Source organism: Argentina silus (assembly GCF_951799395.1).
Source record: "Argentina silus genome assembly, chromosome: 19".
NCBI classification, from domain to species: domain Eukaryota; kingdom Metazoa; phylum Chordata; class Actinopteri; order Argentiniformes; family Argentinidae; genus Argentina; species Argentina silus.
In genome coordinates this window covers 11869292-11892341 of record NC_139673.1, presented here as the reverse complement: position 1 = coordinate 11892341, position 23050 = coordinate 11869292, and the positions used below count along the sequence as shown (strand labels likewise).

Here is a 23050-nt window from a genome sequence, read left to right as displayed (position 1 = left end):
AAAAGGCTCTGTACCTAACCACTCGTTGAACTTCTTGACCTCTGAGGGCAGGCCCAGCTCGGTGAAGTCTCCTGTGTGCAGCAGCACATCCCCATAGGGCATGGTGATCCCGTCTGTACGCGAGTGTGTGTCCGACACACACACAAACCGCGTGTGTCCCGCCGGCTTAGGAGTGTCGTATGGTATAGGGTCCACCCTGAGAGGGGGAAAGAGAGAGAATGAAAGAGAGAGAGAGAGAGAGAGAGAGAGAGAGAGAGAGAAGAATTAGAAAGAGCGTACCGGAAAACAGTTGGGAGAGGGAGAAAGTGGAGCAGAGAAGGAATAGGAGAGGGGGAAAGAGAAGAAAAAGAGAAAGATTTAGTCATTCAGTAGCACAATTCCTGGGGGGAACATCACAGCCATGAGGTCAGCTACAAATGTGGGAATGTCGGAGCGCTGCCTGCATGTCAGCATTAGGCTGGACATCACAACCGCTTCCAGTCAGGACCAACTTCACACACAGTGTTTCTCTAAAGTCAACAACACGTCAAGGAAAAGGGTCTTTATTGCAGTTTCCAAAATTTTGCTAAATGAAATGTACTGAAAGCAAGACTCACTAGTCGGGGTATTGTTGTTATTCTACCATGTCAGAACTCAGCAGGAAGATGTATTTTTCGGAACATCAACAGACATTGACAATTTTGTATCTGTATACTGTATTTACTGAAATGGCAGGCAAACATAATGGTAGCTTTCAGCGCAACCTGAATAACGTTAAAATGACTATTATTTGTCGTCGAAAATGACGCCACATGGAGAGCTAAAACATGGTCATTTCGACAGACTGTATTTGATATAAAAAAAAAGAAAAGAGAACGCCAAATGCATTTCACAAGAAGAGAAAGGGAATTACAATAGGCCAAAAAATAAGTAGTCAAGACATTAAAACATCCATACCAGCACTAAGGTCGGGCTTTGAAAAGAAGGAGACGGATGAGGATCAGAGTTTTTTTGTGGCGTCAAATTCACTTAAAGGATGGTAAATTAAAGCGAGGCATGTATTTTCTATCCATTTGTGAAAAGAAAAATCACTTAGACCAAAGTCTCGCCTGGGCTTCCTTGTATTTATTTTTCCAATGTGTGCATGTCTGCTAGAAGAGGAAGAAAAATACTTTTCTACGTCTGAAAGGAGGGAGAGAGAGAGAGATTTTTTGTCTGTAATTGAAGTCAGCAATGTGCAATCCCCACCACTCTGCGACTCGCCCATTATTTCATTAGGAGGGGGGATGTCACTCCACAACATCAGCCGGCTAATCAACACTCCAATCTCCAACCTAACACACACACACAAACACACACACACACACACACACAAAATAAAAAAAAGACAAAACACAAATATACACACAGCTCCGTGAAAAAATAAAAGATAGAAGATAAAAGAAAAAACACAAACGTCATTAACAGAGATGGGACCAGATAGACATCTCAACACAAAAGGAAAATAAGTCTGAAAAGGAAAATGGGGGCACACTGAAATTGCCTCACAAATAAGGGGACCAAAATGCACCGCCAAGGCAGATCATCAGAGATAGTTCTGTTTCAAGACAAAGATGCTGTTCTCTCCCCCTGCAGAGCGTCTAATAAACACAGCCTTTCGAGCCCAGAGAGCAGAAATATATAATTATATCTATATAATTATACCACTATTTCGCAGGCAAGGTGCACCTCTAGCAACTAGTTTCTGTTGGGTTCAATTCAACATCTCGGCGTTTGTAGCTGCAACGTTGTCTACTGGGCTTAAGGGGAAAGAAAACACTATTGATGTAGCACAGTGGGGAGGAATATAAACTAGCCTCTCAGATTATACTGTAGCAGGGCTGTATGAGAGGAGAGGAGAGGAGAGGGGGAAGAGAGGAGAGGAGAGAGGAGGAGAGGAGAGGGGAGGGGAAGAGAGGAGAGGAGAGGGGAGGGGAGGGGAAGAGAGGAGAGGAGAGGGGAGGGGAAGAAAGCTTGACTGTAGGCCAGGCTCTATCTCACGGTGACCAGCCGCATGCTCCAAAAAAAACAACCTCTAAATACAGATAGGTAAAAATTAAATGAGAAAGTTTATGGCAGAGAAAACGTTATTTGTTATTGACTGGGTGCTGTAAATAAGTCCTTGTATGTGGTGTGTGTGTGCAGCGTGAAGACACACACACACAAACACACGTTAGGATAGCTGATTAGATTTGGTGGACTGAGGGTCGAGACATTGTGGAGCTTTAGAGGATTCGACAGTTCTAGTTAAGGGTGCGCGCACACACAGACACACACACACAGACACACACACACACACAGACACACACACAGACACACACACAGACACACACAGAAAAGAAGAGAGGAGAAAAGCGAACTCCCGCTCATCTCCTTTGAGATTGAATCCAGAATGAAAGTAAATACCTGCAGCCCCTATGAATTAGTACAGGCCATGCCAAGGCTCTGAACCAACCAGATAATACTGCATCAGTCTGAGAGAGGGAAAAGGTTTTCTCTCTCTCTCTCACACACACACACTAAAAGACAAGATAGAACGAAAGACAGACATTGCACAAACACAAACACACAGGCTGTTCCCAGTCTTGTGGGAGGTGTTTTCTTAATGGGTCGTTAGTGGCTACATGCTCAGCATTTAGCCGGTTAGCATGCAGTATGTCAATAATCAACGCGAAAGGCAGAACTGTTGTTGCAAGACATAAGCAGAGGAGAAAGAGGAGGAAAAACTCCAGGATTGAATCGTGCACTCTCTTTTTCCTCGACACTGAGATTGTCATCAGGCTCAGAACTGGGTAGAGGAATCGTCTAGCCTGTGGATTATTCCGTCGCCACAGTCGGATTATTCTGGCAGAGGGGTCCATGTTATATACCTCTGCTATAAAACAGAGAAAGGGATGAAGAGGAGGAGTGAGAGTGAAAGAGAGGGGGGTGAAGAAAGCGATAAAACTACTATTTTAGTGTGAAATCCCCAAATCACTGTAATACTCAATATTGAACCACTGACAATTTTAACACAGAACATTAAATATCTATCTATCTATCTATATATATACACATATATCTCTCTCTCTCTCTCATATATATATATATATATATATATATATATATATATATATATATATATATATATATATATATATATATATATGTATATATATATGAAACAACAATATTTCAGTGCCATTAAAACACTGAAACTATAAATATGATCTCACAAAAATCACTAAACTAAAATAGCTCTTAAACAGTTTCTCTAATAACAAAGACACATAACTCCAGTTAGTGTTCCTCCAGAACACACATATTACATATTGCAGGGTAAACCTAAAACACACAGAAAGTTACATGCTGAATACCCCTCAGTGCTACTAAAACCACAGGAAAAGCTGTGGATAGAAAGCAGACCACATTATTGGTTGCATGTGTCATATAGTATGGAGAGGGAGAGAGAGAGAGAGAGAGAGAGAGAGAGAGAGAGAGAGAGAGAGAGTGGAGGTAAAGAGAGAGGGAGAGAAGGGAGGTGTATAGAGAGAGGGAGGGCTCTGATGTCCGTAGGAGGATATTTCATTTGACAGAGCACACTTGGCTCTGCGGCCTTTTGGAAAAACACACAAGTAAATTGGGTCAAAGTTCAGCGCTGGCTCGCTCGCTCTCCTGAACGTGACACTTAACTCACAGCAGATAACATCTTCTATGATGCTGGCCTCTGATTCACAGAGTTTGAGTGATTCCACATTTCATTTGGACTTAAAACGCGGTTTCGGAAAACCTTTAAAGCTGTAATGAATGAGTTTGAGGTATTTCTCTGTCAGAGAAAGGCGGTTTGAACAAACCTGGGCCTTTGGCAATGTGCTCGGTTAGGCTATGTACTAAAACACATAGCACATTATACACCAATAAGTGAATGAATCAGACATTGAATAATAATAATTTCACAATTGTTGTGAACTGTCCTTCCATCTCATATACTCAAGTACTCACTCATAACTTGCAAAGAGAAAGAGTGATACATAAAGTGAGAGAGGTTTCCTAGGCTATCCACAGGTTCTAAAAACTAGTCCCAATATCAGTAATTGGATAATCTGTGACTATGAAGTCTGGTGGAATGGTTGGAGGGTGAGGGGCAGCTATTCTGAAACACAGCGGAGAGAAGGAGAGGGGGATGGACAGATTTAGTTCTTTTCAGAGGGAGCGTAGTGGCACTCCCGGTCTAACCGTTGGCCAGCCCCCTCTGTCTGGTTAGGGTCAGTGAGGTCAACGACCCCTGCACTGCCTACTTGTCTGAGCTACAAGTAGGAGGTGTCAATCATTGTCTGTGGGGTGGGACAAGGAAGGGGCCTCTCTATTGAACTGAGAGGCACCTGCGTCCACCAGATCTGACTATAATCACCTCCACCCCTCTATCCCTCCTTCTTCCTCTATCCCTCCTTCATTCCCAATCAACTCTGTCTGCAGTTGTCATGTTTTAATGGTTTTCTAGTCAATAGCCCACTAATGGGGAGAGCTCAATCTACAGCCTTTGGGGTCAAAGGGCAAATGTTGAATCACTAACCAACTGGAGACGACCCCGTCCTACTTTAAGTTAATAAATATGCAATTACCCGTCTCAATTTGCCTGCATGTTTCCCTCCACAGGGCATCCTAAGGAAATATTTTAAATTCAAATGACCTCATACAAAAGTATGATTATTACAATAATGGCATGTCAAGGCAGGTGATAGGTACAATTATTTTGGAGGATTTTTTTACTGAAGCAAACAGCCGAGACAGATTGAACCAACGTTAACATCTTAGGTTGGTTGCTCTTGATACCTCTCTCTCTCTCTCTCTCTCTCTCTCCTCACTGAGAGGCAAACAGATTTTAATCTTATCTAAAACAACTAATTTCACTCTAAAAAAAATCACACTTTACTGGCAGGCCTTCTTAGATCGTTTGTTAACCACCGACCGCATTATAAACCATGACTGTTACTGTTCGAATGCTCACAATAAATGCACAAACAAATGATTTAGGTCTATTCAAACATTCAAAATAGGCGACTTACAAGAAGCAACTTAACTAATGAATGACCATTTCTAAGCATACGCTTCAATGAAGGTGTTGAAATGGTGCTATTTTGTAGTGAGTGTATTTGAGCGCAGTTGGAGTGAAGAGGCTTGGTGCAGCCCCTGGCTGTGTGGCTGAACGGTTTTCTGTGAAGCGTGTTTAGAAGCCGAGACATGCAGTGCGTAGAAACACCCCCTCCAGACCACAACCTTTGATGGGGATAGCATCACCACAGCGCAGATCAACCACTGCAAATGGACTTTTCCTCCCTATCACCTTCTGTCAGAACTACACCACTGGCAGTGGAAGTGTGTGTGTGTGTGTGTGTGTGTGTGTGTGTGCGCGCACAGTATTTGTTTGTGTGTATGTTAATAATCTGTGCAAGACAGCATGTGCGCAGAAGAAGAGGAGAGAGTGTGTGTGTGTGTGTGTGTGTGCGTCCAGAGATCTAATAGCTATGGAGCCAAATTAAAAAGATAATCATCGCTGGGCTGGTAACAAATATGTACTACTGTTCTTCTAAGCTTGTAGGATACTTCATTTATTGCTCTTTCAGGGGAAAACATCAAAACATATTGGTCCACCTTCACCCCCCACCGCCCCCCCCCACAACACACACACACACACACACACACACACACACACACACACACACACACACACACCAGCTCACTCATCCACAGAGCAATACCATTTCTCAGTGAAGAGCAGAGAGCGCCTCTTATCTTCTGCGTTTCAGCTGTCTGTGCTAATTCAATAAACTTCAGAGGAACAAAATGAACACAGGAATAACAGAGAGAGAGAGAGAGAGAGAGAGAGAGAGAGAGAGAGAGAGCGAGCGAGCGAGGCAGCAAGGGAGAGCTAGAAAGAGAAATGGAACCAGAGAACGAATAAGGTTCCGAGACCCAAAGAGACAGAAGCAGAAAGAGAGTTGAGACGGTAAAAAATAAAACATTTGAAATAAAAAAAATAAAGTGTAACACCAGTGCGGTATCGTAGACAATCACATGTACACAAAAATACAAAACAAACATATTCTATCGCCTTCTCGTCAACCTCCCCCTTCCCCTCTCTACACTCACCCTAGGAGCATCCAGCTTGCCCCTCCCTGCTACTGTACTCTCCTGCCATAATGGGAAAGCATGGCACACAAAGCCCTGTGTTGAATATCAGCACGGACGGAACCTTCCGGCTCTTCATTGAGGAATAAATTGCTTCTGCTAATGCTCCTTTCATTATGGCACAGCCCTTAATTGTGCTGCTGACAGGCCTCTGGCTATAGGGGTGATGGGCACAGAAAGACACGGCGCCACAGTGCCAGGGAATTAGGATTTTAAAGCCAACCAGAGAGATGCTGAGGGGACACTGGCGGTGGGGAGGGAGGGGCCAGGCATCTCCACAGTAGGCCTGATACACGGCAGAGTGAATAGCTCTTCAGGCAGTTCACATACTCTCATATACACTAGTACACATATACTCGTACACACATATACACATACATACATATACACATACATACAACGGCATGCACACCAAAACACACACAGCCACTTACACACACACACACACACAGCCACTTACACACACACGGGCATTTACGAATTCGCCAAAAGGACACTGCAGCGCCTTTTCCTCAAATCGGAAAATATGCTATTGCGGGACCGATGTGTATGTGTATTTGTGGAGAAAAAAAACGGCTTAAACATTTGCACCTTGAACGTCACCACAAAACGATTTGATGGCAGCGGTGGTGAGCTCGCCACATGAAAGGAACCAGGTGGTAGATTTCTCGTGGGCAGAGGGGAAGTGACATCATCGAGAGACATGCACTCAGCTGCAGCGTACAGGGGGTTGGAAGGCCAACATCTCAAGAACATCAAAAGGGCTTCAATCTCAAAACAACAGACCTGCTGAATGTCAACTGTCACTTAACCCCCCCCCCCCACCCCTCCCCTCCCCTATGCTTCAGCGCCAGGGCAGGGCAGGGGTGGGAGAGGAACTTAATCAAGGGTTCTCCTGTTTCAAAAGCACTCCATTCCAACTCAGGAGAAGCGGCGGGGCCGCAGGAACAAAGGAGACCAAATGGGAACAGCTCTTTGTTTCCCGCGAGCGGGTAAAGTCTTACTACGGCTTCTCCACAAACTGCCTGGGACGACGGACCAGGAGGGGAGATCGACAGAGAGAAGGACAGAGTACCGGTGAGGGAGGAGAAAGAGAGAAAAAGAGGGAGAGAAGGAGAGGAGAAAAAACAGCGAAGGGTCGGGGAAATGAGAGGAAAAGAACGAGGGGATGGCGAGAGATAGAGAGGAGAGGATAGAGGAGAGGAGCGGAGAGAGAGAGGAGGGGAAGGAGAAGGTTCGGCTAGCCTGATTGAATCCTGCAGGATTATTAGCAGCATTAGTGGATGAGATCTTTTTTTTGTAGTCATTTGCAGTCTATTTTGCTTTGAAAAAATCGAAGCATGTGAGTCAAACAAGCAGTAAAATACAATCATACATAGAGAGATAGAAATGCCCTCCACAATCACCATCTCAAAATCCCCTGCTTGTTGAAATATTTCTATCATGTGACAAACTCAGTCAGGGGCTTTCTCTCCCCCCCCCCTTCAGACACCTCCTCCCCTCCTCATTCACAAAGGGGAAGCTACAACAGCAAGTCCCATCACTCCGAGAAAAAAAACTTCACGGAAAATAAAGGACATATTTTGAAGTCGATCATAAAACATTGAAATAGAAATGCGAGTGTGTTCATTTTAAATGTGTGCCGATGATTCTGTCACGCGCAGACACGTGCGCACGCGCGCGCGCACACACGCACACACACGCGCACGCAGTGTTGGACTGACGTTGTTAAATGATTCACACTTTTATGAGCTTCTCAATTATTCAGAGAGTGGGAATAATTAACAAGGCATCTGGAGAAGGACGAGAGAGAGTCAAATCTGGAATTAGAGAAAGAAAAGATGATGCAACCACATCAAATTAATGTGTTGTGCATGGGTGTATGGCGTGCATAATGTTTTACAGAATAAATAAGTGGCTTCAAAGCAAAAGAGAACAAATAGAAATTTCTAACGCCACATGAGCAATTCCAAATTCCACAGACTCATCAACAAACGAATCCCCCTGAAACATACCGTAATAAAGTGAATGTGTCTACCTTTGTGTTTAAACACAGAGAGTGTAATACTTGCTGACGCACATGCTGACAATTCTCTCTCCTCTGAATATAATGAATTACTATGACTTATTCTGCTCATAAATGTCATTTTCTCTTTTTAGAGGACAGGTAAGAGGACTGTGTGTGTCGTACTGGGATAAGGCAGCCTTAAGTTTGAGTGTGTGTGTGTGTGTGTGTGTGGAAGAAAGAGAAAGTGAGAGAGCTTGGATGAATGCCAAGTACCCCCTAAGCCCATATACCTACACCCCCACAGTCCAGTGTCCCTTAGTCCCAGTCTGAACCCCCTCCTCCTCCTCCTCCTGTCTGGGCCTTCCCCGCATTCTCCCTCATATCCCGCTCAAATTCAACGCAATGTGATTACCGGGCCCAACTCAAAGCATATGTCTCAAGTTGCTGAGCATTTCACTTCACGAGACGACTGGAGAGGAAGGGAAAGAGAAAACACAGACGTGCAGGAAAATAAACCAAACACAAACAGCGCTGGGCTATGTTTGTCCCGCGCCGACAGGGGTCCCATGCTCCTAAGAATGTTCACTTTGACACCGGGGTCACGTTCCAAGGAATTAGCAAGCAATTGCCGCTGATGGGGGTCAGTGTGTACACCCTGTGTTTGTGTGTTTGTGTGTGTGTGTGTGTGCTTCCATGTGCGCATCGCATAGCGCTACCTTCCTGCCACATGATACTAAAGACACGACTGTACTACGAGTCACAGAAATCTAAATCCTCTTGTCAGAGGAGCCATCAGTGGAGGGAAAACATTAGCATGGATAGGGTTTCAGAAGGCAACCCCCCCCCCCCCCCTTTTCTTCTGGTTCAAGAGGAGCAGCAACTTTATTTATGTCTAAATACTCTGGATGCAGTCGTGGAGCTAACCCCGAGCGAATCGGATCATTATCTCTCAAATCTAAACAAGCCTTACTTTCCCAGAACAGAGCATGTATTCTATAAGCACTCGAACATGGTGGGGGAGGGGTTTACGGGGAGGTGTGTGTGTGTGAGTCTACATGATACTGGGTTTGACAGTCTCATACACTCGGATAGAGAATGAATGGCTGAAACACTGAAGGCCTCTGTTGAGACCAGGAAACAGACTAATGTATTTATCCAAACACATCTCCACTCTGAGGCCCCACAGCTAAAACACATCCTGGTCCAGCCATGGGTTATACTTTGAAATAGAGACTAAAAAAATCCATAAATGGACACAGTATAGTCTTGAAAAAATACTTTTTGAACAAATACAAATTAATTATTTTGTAACTTCAAAACATAAGCATTCATGTTTCAGGGGTTGATTCAAATAACTGCTATTTAAGTTATTTTTCAACATGTCTCCAGGATTCCTAAGAATGGCTGTCAGTTTAATTAGTACCGTACAACAGCAGGACCAAAATACAAATGGCCATAAAAGTGGAATTCATTCTATGGGTATCAGTAAACACCTAAGACGCTGTGGATTCCAGAATCTCTTTCCATAAACCAGTCTTCCTCTCAATTTATCTGAATACTTAAAAAATGCATCCTTTTGTCTTACCCATCCTCCTTCTGGCTGAAGTTATCACTGAAAGCTGTGCAGTGAAACATATTGCTTTTCAACCAACCCAACTGTGTTAGATCAGTGATGACTTCCAGGAAGGAGGCAGGGAAGGACGCAGTCTAAAAGTATTGGAGTAAGGCTACTGATTTACGACGGGCATGTTAGACCTTGTCAGCCATTGAGATGGATATATACAGTCTAATGCATCTGGACTTGAAACCCATTTCCATATTGTATATTTAAGATGAGGCCTGAGATGAACCGCAGACTAGGAATTCACACTGTCAGCACAGCAGAGTTGAGAAACACAGGGCTGGCGAAAGATGTCCCTTCTACATCTTAAATACTATTCCTGTGTTAAACACATTAGTCTACTGCATAGTCTCTTTATCCATACAGTAATTAAAAACGGCCTGGTTGGTCAGAGCACTTTGGTCCGTTGATGAAAAGCAGGACATTACCCCACCAGACAAGAGTAATGTTAAATAACTGGGTCAATAAATAAATAAAGAGCACTGACTACATGGCAGGAGAGAAAAGAGAGCCTGTTCTGGGTGTGCGTGTGTGTGTGTGCGTGTGTGTGTGTGTGTGTGTACTCACATGTGGACGTGTGGAGGTTGAAAGCGGCTCTGATTGATGTTGTAGTGGGTGAAGGCCTGTGTTGGGTTGGAGCTGTACTCGTCCACCGCAATGGTCACTTTGCCCTGAGAGGCGATTCCATGAGCCATCCTTCCGCCGTTCTGACATCAGACACCGTTCACCAGGATCCAAGACCGGACTGTGCAGCAGTCATCCTTCAGAAGCGCTGCTCAGATCCGTGACCGCCTCACACACACGACTGGGCCAACAACACTGGACCAGAAGCACACAGCAATCTGGACCAAAACAAGGGGAGAAACAGAGCGTGGTTAAAACAAATGTTTTAAACAAAAGAGAAGCATCCAACTTTTCTTTCATGTAAATGACACTGGAAAACATATTCTGCACAGGGAAATGAAAACTCCAGTCCAGCTCTCTGAATAGGAAATAGTTTATTGGGATAGCAGCAAATATAGGTAGTTCAGAGATGTACAATTGAAAGGAAAAATAATTGATTATAAAAACTTGGATCCAGACCTAACGCACCAAAAGGATACATTGCTGTAAAAGTCTTCACTATGGTAAATAACACACCAAAATATGGCAACAAAATATTTAAAAAAAAACATAATATTAGCTGAAAATCTGTTGAAAGTAACATTATTGATGCCACTTTATTTGATGGTACTTTTAATCATGTTCTTTACCTAGTATTTATAATATGGTTGCAATGGGTACCTGTAATTGCTGGGACTTAGTGGTACTTCCAAGAACTCAACACTATTGTTACTGGTGGCTAGTGGTGCTTTCTATGAATCCCAAGGAAACAAACAAGTAGCCAAATTCATAGGTTATAATTTAGTAATAACAATTTATACCATTCTGTCATTTAGAAGTACAAATATAATATACACATATTTATGTAGTTTTTATGAATTCAGCATCTTATATTATGCTGCTCCAGAATTATTTCATTTCTATGATTTGACTTGAAAATGATATACCACTATAATAGTATTACTCAATGTGGATATTTTCAATCAGTCCGAAAGCTGAATTAAACTAATTTAATTCCAATAACCATAATAATCTAGTATATTTCAATATGATTAAAACCTTTCATTAATGTAATTCATATTTAACCTTAAACAAGAGTAACCACTGCAAACAATTGGTTATATTCTATGTAAGATCCTGAAGCAAAGAAACTTACAGCCTAAACTCAGTTATGAATACTTCTTTCAAACACAATAGACAAAAACTAAACATTGCACTGAAACAACCAATTAAGATGTACAAACAATGTAAAAATGTTAAATGCACAGTCCATTCAAATGCGTGCTAAATGATTGTACACATGGCTTGGACGATTCCAGTAGACTAGCAATGAATAATGCAACAGGCCGTGTGTCGAGGTAAAAACATCTAAGTATAGCCTAATGTTATCAAATGTATAATTGCATGCACAAGCATCACGATCTGTTTATTAATAAAAACAATACTGCATTGAACAAAACGTAGCTTTTCTAATTCAAATCCTATTCAAGTTTGTGTCAAAAGTAAATTATCTTTAGAATCAGCTGTTAACAGGCCTATCAATGAAAATATTTTTGGATGCATAGGGCTACAGTATTCATGACATGAGGAACACCATTTTCATAACACCACAAATACGCATAGAACAGCAATCGAAAAGTTAACTTTTTCAAACCAGCTTTTTAGATACATCTTTAAAACCCCTGAAAATGTAACTAAATGCATGATAGACCACTGGCGTAATCACTCAAACTGCATCAAGAAAGCGGCCCCAAAAGTTACCGATGGAGTGTGCTTTTGCACGGCCCTCTTGAGCGCTTGCTTACCGGGGCTTCTGTTCTGTCGTGCCTGCCTCGACCATGTCGCTCCCGTCACCTCCCTGAGTGATTGCCAGCCGCCACTGTGGGCTTGACATCGCACCTGCAGCCTTTTATACGAGACCTCCTGCACGCTGTCACTCTGGTCCAAGGACCGAGGACCCGCAATTACAAATCCATCAATGGGAAAAAAAAAAAAAAAAAAAAAAAAAAAAAAAAAGCTAAAAAGAGGGCTCTGAGTTCAAATGAGGATTCATTTTAGTTTAACACTGGCTGGTTATAATTTATCAACACGGCAATAGACATGGATACATTGTGTTCTTGGCCACATCACCGGCTGATGAAATGTAGTCCACTAAATTGTAGCAAAGAAATGTAACCGTGACTTTACGGCTCTCTACCAGTTACATGGAGCCAGAAGTGCTTGCCCTAACTGCCCGCCGGGATTCCACCCTCTGTGCTTAACACTTAGGCCTCAAATATATCACAGCCATAAAATGATTAGAAAATAATTAGTCAACTAAAAATTTAGGCGCCAGCAGTGCACTTTAAAAGGACATTCATGAACTTTGCCCGCGCTCTTAGCAGCACTCCCATTGAAAAATAGAAAAAAAAAACTGCACACAAATCAGGAGCAGCATGGTTGATATAGCAGACGTGAGTGTACTGTGCAATACTGATGGCTTATAGCTACCTTGGTATAGCTAGCTGCAATAGCTACAGTAGCTTAGCTTGCTAAAAACCTGCCCATGCATTATAAATGCACGCTTTAGCTTCGCATAATGCTTTTGCACTATGGTAGGCTACTCTTTATTTCAATGCAAACATAAACGTTCACAACTTTGAAAATGCATATTTGAAAGTAATAAATGCTCTCTGACAAACAGATTAGTTATGTCGGGGAGAGAGAAGATGAGAACAAATTGACCCTTATGATACCACGCATTACGAGATGTGCGCGCCGCTTGCCATAACATTGCTGTTTTCAATAATGCACAAAAGGTCTGTGGAAGCCCTGAACTCTGCGTTCTGGCTCATTGTATAGCGGCAAGGGTAGTCAGTGTCAGCGAACCACTACACCAACCTCTTGCTCTTGCTCGTAAATGACAAGGCACCTCTAACCTACGGCTTTGTGTCATGTTCTTTTTTTTCCCCTTCCATGCCTGCGATTTTCAAAGCTAAAGCGAGAGGTGAATATCTACCTTCGTCCTGGTCGATACGTGTCCAAGGGTCGCCCTCTACGCTGTCAAAAGACGCAGATCCATGCAGGAGAATGCAGATTTTGGCGGCCGGCGGAGGTTGCAGTCTGGGCGGGCAGGGCAGAACCTTCGACCCTGAGGGACCTCGGCTGGCTCTTGTGGAAACGAGACAGACAGAGGCGGAGAAGGGGGAGAGAGAGAGAGAGAGAGAGAGAGAGCAGCCTCGATCTGACAGAGGGGGAGCCGGAGTGCGGTGTAGTGAGATGGGACTGCCACTGGGGTCAGAGAGCAGGGAGAGCAGAGCACAGCCCCCGTGCGCGGGCACAGGCGCACACAGGCACGGTGCGCGCACGCGCCGTTCCCAACACCAGTGTTGTACTCTGTGGTTCAGTGTATGTGCACTGCCCCTCAACGCGCACTATCCATCCCATTCACACAGCCGCTACATGGCAGAAACGTCACAATTCCACGTGCTGGCTTCTCTCTTTTTCTTTCCCCCCTTTCCCCTCCGTCCTACTCCTTCTCTTTTGGCACGGATTTCATGTTTTACGAGTGTTTGGTGTTTACTGCGGTTCACATTCGCAGGGCAACTGCATAGGCGCGACGGGATACAGAGAGAAAAATGTGTGCGTGGTATCGATTTCATTCACTGAAACCATGATCCAGAATTCAATACTGTGGTTGCCACTCCGTGAACTCTGCAAATGTCACCTCATTTGTCCACCAGTGTCTGTGTTGCAGCCTAGTCTACAAGCTAAATTGGATATTTGTTAAAAAATTAACTTATGCACTCATATTTCATTATGAAGACAGTGCATGGCATACTTTACATCTATGATAAACATGAAATTACATGTAGGCTTAGGCTTATTGATTTGTCATGTTTACCATAACAGGTATGCAAATCAGTACTCAATGATCCAGTGCTCTCATGGAGGGTCACAATGTGGTTATCCAAAGCAATGTTTATTTCTACCAACCCGCTGATAAACCCTTCAGCTTCACAGTGGAACCCTGATAGGTGTCATTGACCTGTAAATACACGAGTGGTTTAATTATTTTAAACAGATGAAGTTGACAAGTATTTGCAACAGATGAAGTCCACTGCTTTAGCGGAGAAAAATCAATAATAATTTGAACACAAGTCCTCAGGACATGCTTATTTCTCCTACAGACTACGGTTGAAAACACAGTTCAGACACAGAGGTTAAGGGCTAATTGCATACAATGAGGCTCCAAGAAAAAACACAACATGGTTATGAGTAATTTGTTAGTGCTGAAGGCTATGTTGGGCTAATGTTGGAGAATACCATGGTAGTATATGGTAGTGTATGATAGTACACCAATAAGAGTGGAATGATCTATATGAATAAAAGACCTATCAAGTGGCGCTCCTTGACACACTGCTTTCATCCCAGAGCAGTGATTAGAAAGGAAAGGAGCCGAAGAGACTATGCAGTTCTAAGTGTGTGTTCCTCAACAAAGCTCCAACTAAAGGCTAAGTCTTAACAGGCCTCAGAAACTGTAGTATTATCTATGGAGCCTCTCCAACATGCCCTGCGGCAACAGACACTCTCATGCCCGTCCCTGGCACTGTGATGCCTACAGGCACTGTCGTGTGCAGATGTCTCATGTTCCTTAGTCCTTATTCTGAACGCCTATCATCCCAACGACCAACCCCGACCCAAACTGTAACCCAAAGCCCCACCAGAGTGTCACTGTACCAGGGGCATCGGTGTGTCAGGGTCATGACCAGCATTCCTGCTGCAGCTGGATACCATAGCCAGCAACCTGGAATAAGGAGCTCTGTCTATGTGACCCAATCCCTAACTCATACTTCACCCACTATATCAAAGTCCTCATTTACTCTCTGTTGCAGATCTGAAAGCACTTGATAGTGTTTGTAATATGGCAGCCAGCACCTGATACCAGTGACTACAGGTGAAGCTGTTATCATGTTTACACTACGGAATTCTTCCCGCTCCCAGAGGAGTAATCACTGACTCAAGGATAGGGATGAGGTTCTGGAATAGAGCCAGAGAGATAATCTCTCACACTTCTCTGTGAGCCAGCTCAGCCCAGTCCAACACCTGTCCCATATCATTCATACTGTACACATCACCGTGGACAACACACTAGAGACAGAACAATTTCACTGTTCCTATTACAATTCAATGGCAATTAAAATCAAACATCACAACAAAAAAAATCATTTTACAGGGTGCTAACCACTTTAATACCCTAGTTCAAATTTGATTTTGAGGGGACGGAGGGGAGTAAGAAATGATACATGGAGTATTTTCTGCCTGTTAAACACACACAGCGGAGAGAGAGAGAGAGAGAGAGAGAGACCCCGGCACATTTCCATTTTCTCCATTCGCACCACAGAGGCAGAGGTGGCGTCTTTCTAATTTTACTGACATGCTTCAATTTGCGCGGCCCATCACCAGTCTCTCCATCGCCACAACAGCCCTGCTAGTCATTTCCATTTGACTTTTCTCTTATCTCCGCAAAAAAGGCATTTCCATCTACTAGCCGTCGGGTGTTCATGTGAAAGCGGGGTTTAAATTTTATACGGAGAGGCCACATTTAAACATTTGACCAGCGTTTGTTCCCCTGGCTGCATACAAAAAAACTGATGATAGATAGGGGTCCAAATGTCACCAAAGAAATGGCTTTTGCCATGAATGTTTTATTCAGTTCCATCTCTCGCCGATCACATTTATACAATAGAAAATGTAAATGTTATGCAGAGTGTTGAAAAAGCCACTATATATTTTATGACCTTCTATAAAAGAGGGTAAAATGACTTTCCATTCCAAATAGGGCAGGAATGAAACACATATTTAATGTGAGTGGGAAATAGGACTGGGGGCTGGGTCGCGGCGAGCTCTTTCAGAAGGCAGTGGGTGATATTCACTTAACCTGGTCGCCACGGCAGCCTGGCTGTCTCACTGTCTCAAACCAGCGTCCAGATTTATGCCTGTCTGTAGCTCTGCTTGCCTCTCGTCCCTACAGTGTGGATAAATAAATTAAAAAAAAAAAAAGCCTGTCTCTCTCAGAGGCCTATCCAGAGAGGATGGAGCTTGGGTTTTTAAATGTTAATGTCATTCAGATTTATGGGAGACAGAGAGATGGATGCTGAGGGTATTTTGGTATGGTGCGGCGTTGGCTTGTGTCGTTGAAAAGGCAGACTGACAGATTTCTGTCCCTGCATATCTCTATTTTAGACACAATCGTCCCTCCGACTTTTGGCTGCATGTTGTTTGTTGTTGAAATAAAAGAAGAGAGAACATGGTCTACTTTCGACATGTAGAACAAGAGGACAGAGCGGAGTGAAAGATAAAGAGAGAGGGAGGGAGAGATAGTAAACAAGAGAATGAAAGAAAGAGAAGAGGAGAAAGAAAGGGAGGGAGGGCGAGAGAGAGAGAGAGAAAATAGTATGACAGAGAGAAAGAAATGTGAATTAATTCTCCTCCCACTCTCCTGCTGTGTTCTGATAGCCTGTGTGATATGCATGCTCACTCTCTCAGCCATGGGCAAGAGAAAGGTTCACAAGAGGGAGAGTCTTCTCTCTCTCTCTCTCTCTCTCTATTAACGTAATGATCAGATCAGTCCCATCTGTATCTGCACACCTCCGGCCTAAAGAGTGCTGTGTGTGTGTGTGTGTGTGTGAGTGTGAGTGTGTGTGTGTGTGAGAGTGTGTGTGTGTGTGTGTGTGTGTGTGTGTGAGAGAGTGTGCGTGTGTGTGTGTGCGTGCGTGCGTGCGTACATGTGTGCGTGCGTGCGTGCGTGCGTGCGTGCGGCACAATGCTTATTTAGTGTGTTGAGGAGGTCAGCAGGTCGGTATGAGAGTAATGATGGGATAAATGCATTTACACCACAGGTCAGTGGGGCAGACAGAGGGGAATACACTTCCACACACTGAAACTCACAGAGAAAACAGAGGAACTGAGAGAGGGCAGAGGCATCGAAATGGAGACAGAAAACACTCCTGTACAGAGGGAGAGATGGAGTAGACTGAACTGGAAGAGAGAGGGAATGAGAGGGTGTAGAAATGTGTCATAGAGAGAACATAGGGAGAGGCGGATATTACCATGCACAGGGTGGCTCATTAAGTATGTGTTATTTGTATAAGTAAGTATTTTGTTAGTGTGTGTGTGTGTGTGTAGTAGTCACAACTGTAGATTGAGATGGGGGGCTGGGAGGAAGGAGGGATGGTTGGGCAGTAACGACAGGCAGTGTGTGTGTGTGTGTGTGTGTGTGTGTGTGTGTGTGTGTGGGCGTGACAACAGGTTGAGATATATGTTGGTTTCACTGCTCAGTGTCCTGCTGTGATACCCTAAAAAGTGTGTGTGTGTGTGTGTGGGCGGGGGGCAGGCTGGGATATATCTGGGTTTCATTGCTCTGTGCTCTGTATCCTGCTGTGAGAGCTGATGGGGTTTTCCAATGAGGACGTGTCGAGTTGAGGGGACAGTGATGTGTGTTTGACACTAGTTGCAGCCGTTTCTGTGTGGGAGGGAGGGTGGGGATGGGGGGAGGGTGGGGATGGGGGGGCGGCGGTGAACAGGACAGGCAGACAGGTAGACAGGCGGACGGATATTTTGGGTGAGGGAAAGTGTGTGATGGAGAATCCAGCAGGTATGGTGTTGGAGGGCGGTAATCATCCTGCCCATCCCTTCCCTTCCCTTCCCTTCCCCTCCCACTCTTTCCCGGCCCCATTTCTGTTACACAATTTCCATTTCCACCTGAATTTCAATTTGAAAAGTGTCTCTCTCTCTCTCTCTCTCTCTCTCACCTTGTCACTATTTCTTTTTCTATAGCTATACTGTCGCGAATTAGTGCGTCTTTAAAATCACTTCAACATTTCTGCCTGATTTCTCAACATTCATGCTCGAATGTTATGTTTTGTCTTGGATGTGTATGTGTAATGTCATAATTGGCCATAACCATTATAACCCTCTCTCTCTCTTTACAGCCCCCCCCCCCCCCCAACCCTCTCAGGATTCAAGAGGGATGCTAGATGGACTTTTGATTATGCTAAACATGGCCAGAGGGTTTCCAGAGTGAGGTGGCGAGGCCAGGCCAGAGGCAGCAGAGTGGTGTAGGGTTGAGGAGAGTAGGGTAGAGTAGAGTAGGGTAGAGTAGAGTGGGGTAGAGTAGAGTAGAGTAGGGTAGAGTAGAGTAGGGTAGAGTAGAGTGGGGTAGAGTAGAGTACTGTAGAGTAGAGTAGGGTAGAGGAGAGTAGGGTAGAGTAGAGTAGGGTAGAGTAGAGTGGGGTAGAGTAGAGTAGAGTACGGTAGAGTAGGAGTACTGTAGAGTAGGAGTACTGTAGAGTAGAGTAGGGTAGAGGAGAGTAGGGTAGAGTAGAGTAGGGTAGAGTAGAGTACTGTAGAGGAGAGTAGGGTAGAGTAGAGTACTGTAGAGTAGAGTAGGGTAGAGGAGAGTAGGGTAGAGTAGAGTACTGTAGAGTAGAGGAGAGTAGGGTAGAGGAGAGTAGGGTAGAGGAGAGTACTGTAGAGTAGAGTAGGGTAGAGTAGAGTAGAGTACGGTAGAGTAGAGGAGAGTAGGGTAGAGTAGAGTAGGGTAGAGGAGAGTACTGTAGAGTAGAGTAGAGTAGGGTAGAGTAGAGTAGGGTAGAGTAGAGTAGGGTAGAGTAGAGTACTGTAGAGTAGAGTAGGGTAGAGTAGAGTACTGTAGAGTAGAGGAGAGTAGGGTAGAGGAGAGTAGGGTAGAGGAGAGTAGGGTAGAGGAGAGTAGGGTAGAGGAGAGTACTGTAGAGTAGAGTAGAGTACGGTAGAGTAGAGGAGAGTAGGGTAGAGTAGAGTAGGGTAGAGGAGAGTACTGTAGAGTAGAGTAGAGTAGGGTAGAGTAGAGTAGGGTAGAGTAGAGTAGGGTAGAGTAGAGTAGGGTAGAGGAGAGTAGGGTAGAGCAGAGTAGGGTAGAGTAGGAGTCTGGACTGCCCACCGCTCCACTCCGCTGGCTGCATGTTTTATCTGCTGTCACAGAGCTTTCAGAGCCGCCCGCCATCTATCAATGATTTACTGTCCTATAGCTAACTCGTCACAGCATCACAGAGTGCGTGTGTGTGTGTGTGTGTGTGTGTGTGTGTGTGTGTGTCTGGTATCACAGCATCAGGCTCTCTCTCCCTCTCTTTCTGTCATTGTTCAATGCTCTGATTTAGGCTATTGTGTGTGTGTGAGTGTGTGTGTGTTTGTGTTAATGATGCGCGGGTTGACCCATCACCTAGGAGGGAAGGGGGTATCTGTATGCGTGGTGTCTGTATAGGAAGGGTGCCCTAGTACAGATGTTCTCACCCTAATTGAATAGAACTGTTGTAGCTTGTAGTGTGTGTGTGTTTGTGTGTGTGTGTGTGTGTGTGTGTGTGTGCATGAGTGAGTGTGTGTGAGTGTGTGTGTGTGTATCAGTGAGTGTGTGTGTGTGTGTGTGTGTGTGTGTGTGTGTTAGCGATGCGTGGGTTGACCCATAACCTCCAGTCCCAGCGGTTATATGGGTTTAGGAGTCATGAAATATTGTATGGTTGAAGGGCAGGTGGGTCACGGGCGGGTTGAATAAAGAGAAAGCAATGCATTAAAAATCCATAAATGTGTAATTCTTGTGCAACTCATATCTATTGGCTACATTGTTGAGGTTTTTCTTTCATTATTTTTCATCCGGCATTAGAGCATAAGCCTAAGCTTTAGGGCCTAACTGAAAGCATGCCAAACACTGTCTGTACACTCCAATCGTCAAATGCTTTTGGAAACTTTTGGAAAAATGCTTTTGGGCAGAAAAAGTTCCACTGAGGCAAAAAGGACAATGTTGGAGTTTGTAACAAGAGAAAAGCCGCAAAATATATCTATAAATATATCTTTACGCATTTGCGGGTTAGGGTCAAGTTTCGGGCTTCAGATTTTCACTTATTGGCATATGGCTGTGGACAAGTTATTAGCAATTGGGAGTGGTCGCGGGAGAATAAACAGCTGACCTGCCAACACTAGCGTGTGTGTGTGTGTGTGTGTGTCTGTGTATTGTCGTGTGTTTGATTTTTATGTGCATGTGTGTATGATGTCCAGGGTAGGCATGTCCTCTTCTTCCTGACGAATCAGATCGCCTGCCCTGCCCCCATAAAGGAGATTACACAAATTTATGCAAAGCCTGTAAATGATTTATACTGTGGAGAACAACAAAGGGGTTTTTTATGATACCATAGACGAGACACAGGGAGAGGGAGAGAGAGAGAGAGAGAGAGACAGAGAGAGAGAGAGAGAGAGACAGAGAGAAGCTGAGAGAGAGAAACAGAGAGAGAGAGAGAGAAGCAGAGAGAGAGAGAGAGAAAAAACAGAGAGAGAGAGACAGAGAGAGAGAGAAGTGGAGAGAGAGAGAGAGAGAGAGAAACAGCGAGAGAGAGAGAGAGAAACAGAGAGAGAGAGAGAGAGAGGGGAAGGATGAAGCATAGACTGGGAGGAACGAGAGCAGCGGAAAGAGAGGGAGACAGAGACAAGACGAGAAAACAGAGCACGCGGATGATCCAGTACCACAGCACCATTGTCTCTGTGGAGCTCCCAGAACCCACAGATCTACACTGCATCTACTGCAATCAACTCCTATTCTCTGTTCCATCCAGATTCTAAGGAGATCAAAAGGCTGTGATGCCACAGTGAGACAGGAGTGCAGTGATTGTGACTTCCTTAAGGTGAAAGCCCATGGAGGACTACTCTCCTGCTGGCCGCATTGTCTATGTTTAGACAGACAGGGCTTTTAAGTGCACTGACGTTCTGAGTACACTACGGAGAAGAAGCACAAAGAGTACTGTGTGTGTGTGTGTGTGTGTGTGTGTGTGTGCGTGTGTGCGTGTGTGTGCGTGTGTGTGCATGTGTGCTTGCATAAGAGGGATGTTTTATCAGAGGGTTCAATAAAAGGAAAAATCATTTTTAGTCCCCCCCCCCCCCCCCCTTCCCGGCAGTGTTGCCCCCCAGGACCGGACGCGTGGCCGGGTTTATGCACTATTCATGGGGTGTAAAGAACGCTGCGTGGAAGAAAAATGGGCCCATTATTTTCATCCAGTAACGGGACACATTTGTTTTGTGGCTTTGGTGTGTGTGTGTGTGTGTGTGTGTGTGCGTGTGTTGATTGATGGAGCACTGCACCTTTGTACAGTGTACAATGTTTGTACAGTCTGTATGTATATACTATACAAATTATGTACTGTATATTTCTATGCATGAATAAATACACACACACTATCTTGTCCTTCTGGAATTGCTCCACAGAAATGGTGTAAAACACTCATACCTCCACCATCAATATCAGGGGTATACCTGCAGCCCTAATCACCAACCCCCGAAAACACCACTATTGCTGACTGATGGACTGTGACCATCTCCTCCTCCCCTCTCCCCTCTCCCCCCTTCCCACATCCTTCCGTCCTTACACTGTCACCAGGTGCCGTACCCCTCCCCCTTCCTCCCCCTCTCCCTCTCCCTCCCCGTCAGACCCCGTCCTTCAGACAGCATTGTCTAACAAAACAATGGAGTCATTGTTACCTCAAGGTGGCGTAGTGCGAGGGGTGTTCACTGGGGGCTGCAGAGGTGACCCTGACTGTGTCACACAACCCCACCCCCCACCCCCTTCCCTCCATACCCCCCCTCACATGTCCCCCACCGTCCCAAGCGTCAGGTCATAGGGGACATACAGTTACAAGGTGGGGAACAGTCCCTCTGTCTATCCCAGGCCAGCTTGGCACAGCTGCAGAGAAGAGAGAGAGAGAGAGAGAGAGAGAGAGAGAGGCGCAACGCGGATTCAAATCGACCAGACCCACGCTGGGGACAGACTGTCTCTCATATTCAAAACCAGGTCACCCTCTCTCTCTTTAAAACATCTATTCTCTCTCTCTCTCCATATTGAGCCCCAGCACCCCAGTACAGGTGCAAGTGTATTGTAATGACGGAATCAAAATAACACTTTAACAATGGAACCGTTCCAATAGCAAGACTGTGAAGCATAAAAGGGGACATGAATAAACAGTTAACAGTGCAGACGACACAGAACTGTGCCACACACAGAAGGCCATGGACTGTATAGCTGAATCTGAGTATTTACACATTTACAACATTCTACTGTATGTTAGTCACCAGCATTCACATCAGGGGAGGCTGGTAGAGGCAGAAATCGAAGGACTAAGACTCATTGTATTGCATGGATACCATTCCTCATTCCATTCATACACGCATTACAATGAACCCTCCCTTCAATTTCTGCCTCCACCAACCTCCCAGGATTCACATGCAGAGAGTATCTTAGCTGGTTTCTACGCTGACTTCTGAATTCTTTCAAAAAATGACTGTGGAACTGAGTTCATGGGACGTTTAAAAGCTTATTTTTGCATATCATATCTGCATCTCCATCTGAAGGACAGTGTGTGTGGATGGATGGTCCCCCTGCCCATCTCCTCTCAATGAGTGGAGGTATCATTTTACACACATGCTGCAGACGGTCTGTGTGCATGAGTATGTGACTGTCTGTCTGCCTGCCTGCCTGTCTGCCTGTCTGTCTGCCTGCCTGCACAATAGAGGTTAGAAGAGTAACAGAGTGACCATTGTGAAGCTGCAAAAAATGGCCTTAGAGCGGGGGCTTA

At 44.7% G+C, this 23050-nt stretch overlaps 1 protein-coding gene across 1 annotated transcript in view; it reads right to left on the bottom strand.

The window, feature by feature from the left end:
- mpped2a (metallophosphoesterase domain containing 2a) overlaps window positions 1–13578 on the bottom strand; it is a 42307-nt gene extending 28729 nt beyond the window's left edge. The window contains exons 1-3 of the mRNA XM_083691623.1: window positions 13417–13578; window positions 10383–10657; window positions 15–196 (exon numbers count right to left, since the gene is read on the bottom strand). Of these exons, the coding sequence (XP_083547749.1) occupies window positions 15–196; window positions 10383–10510 (310 nt within the window). The 5' untranslated portion in view covers window positions 10511–10657; window positions 13417–13578. The remainder of the gene's footprint in view (window positions 1–14; window positions 197–10382; window positions 10658–13416) is intronic.
- Between the last annotated feature and the right edge of the window lie 9472 nt (window positions 13579–23050).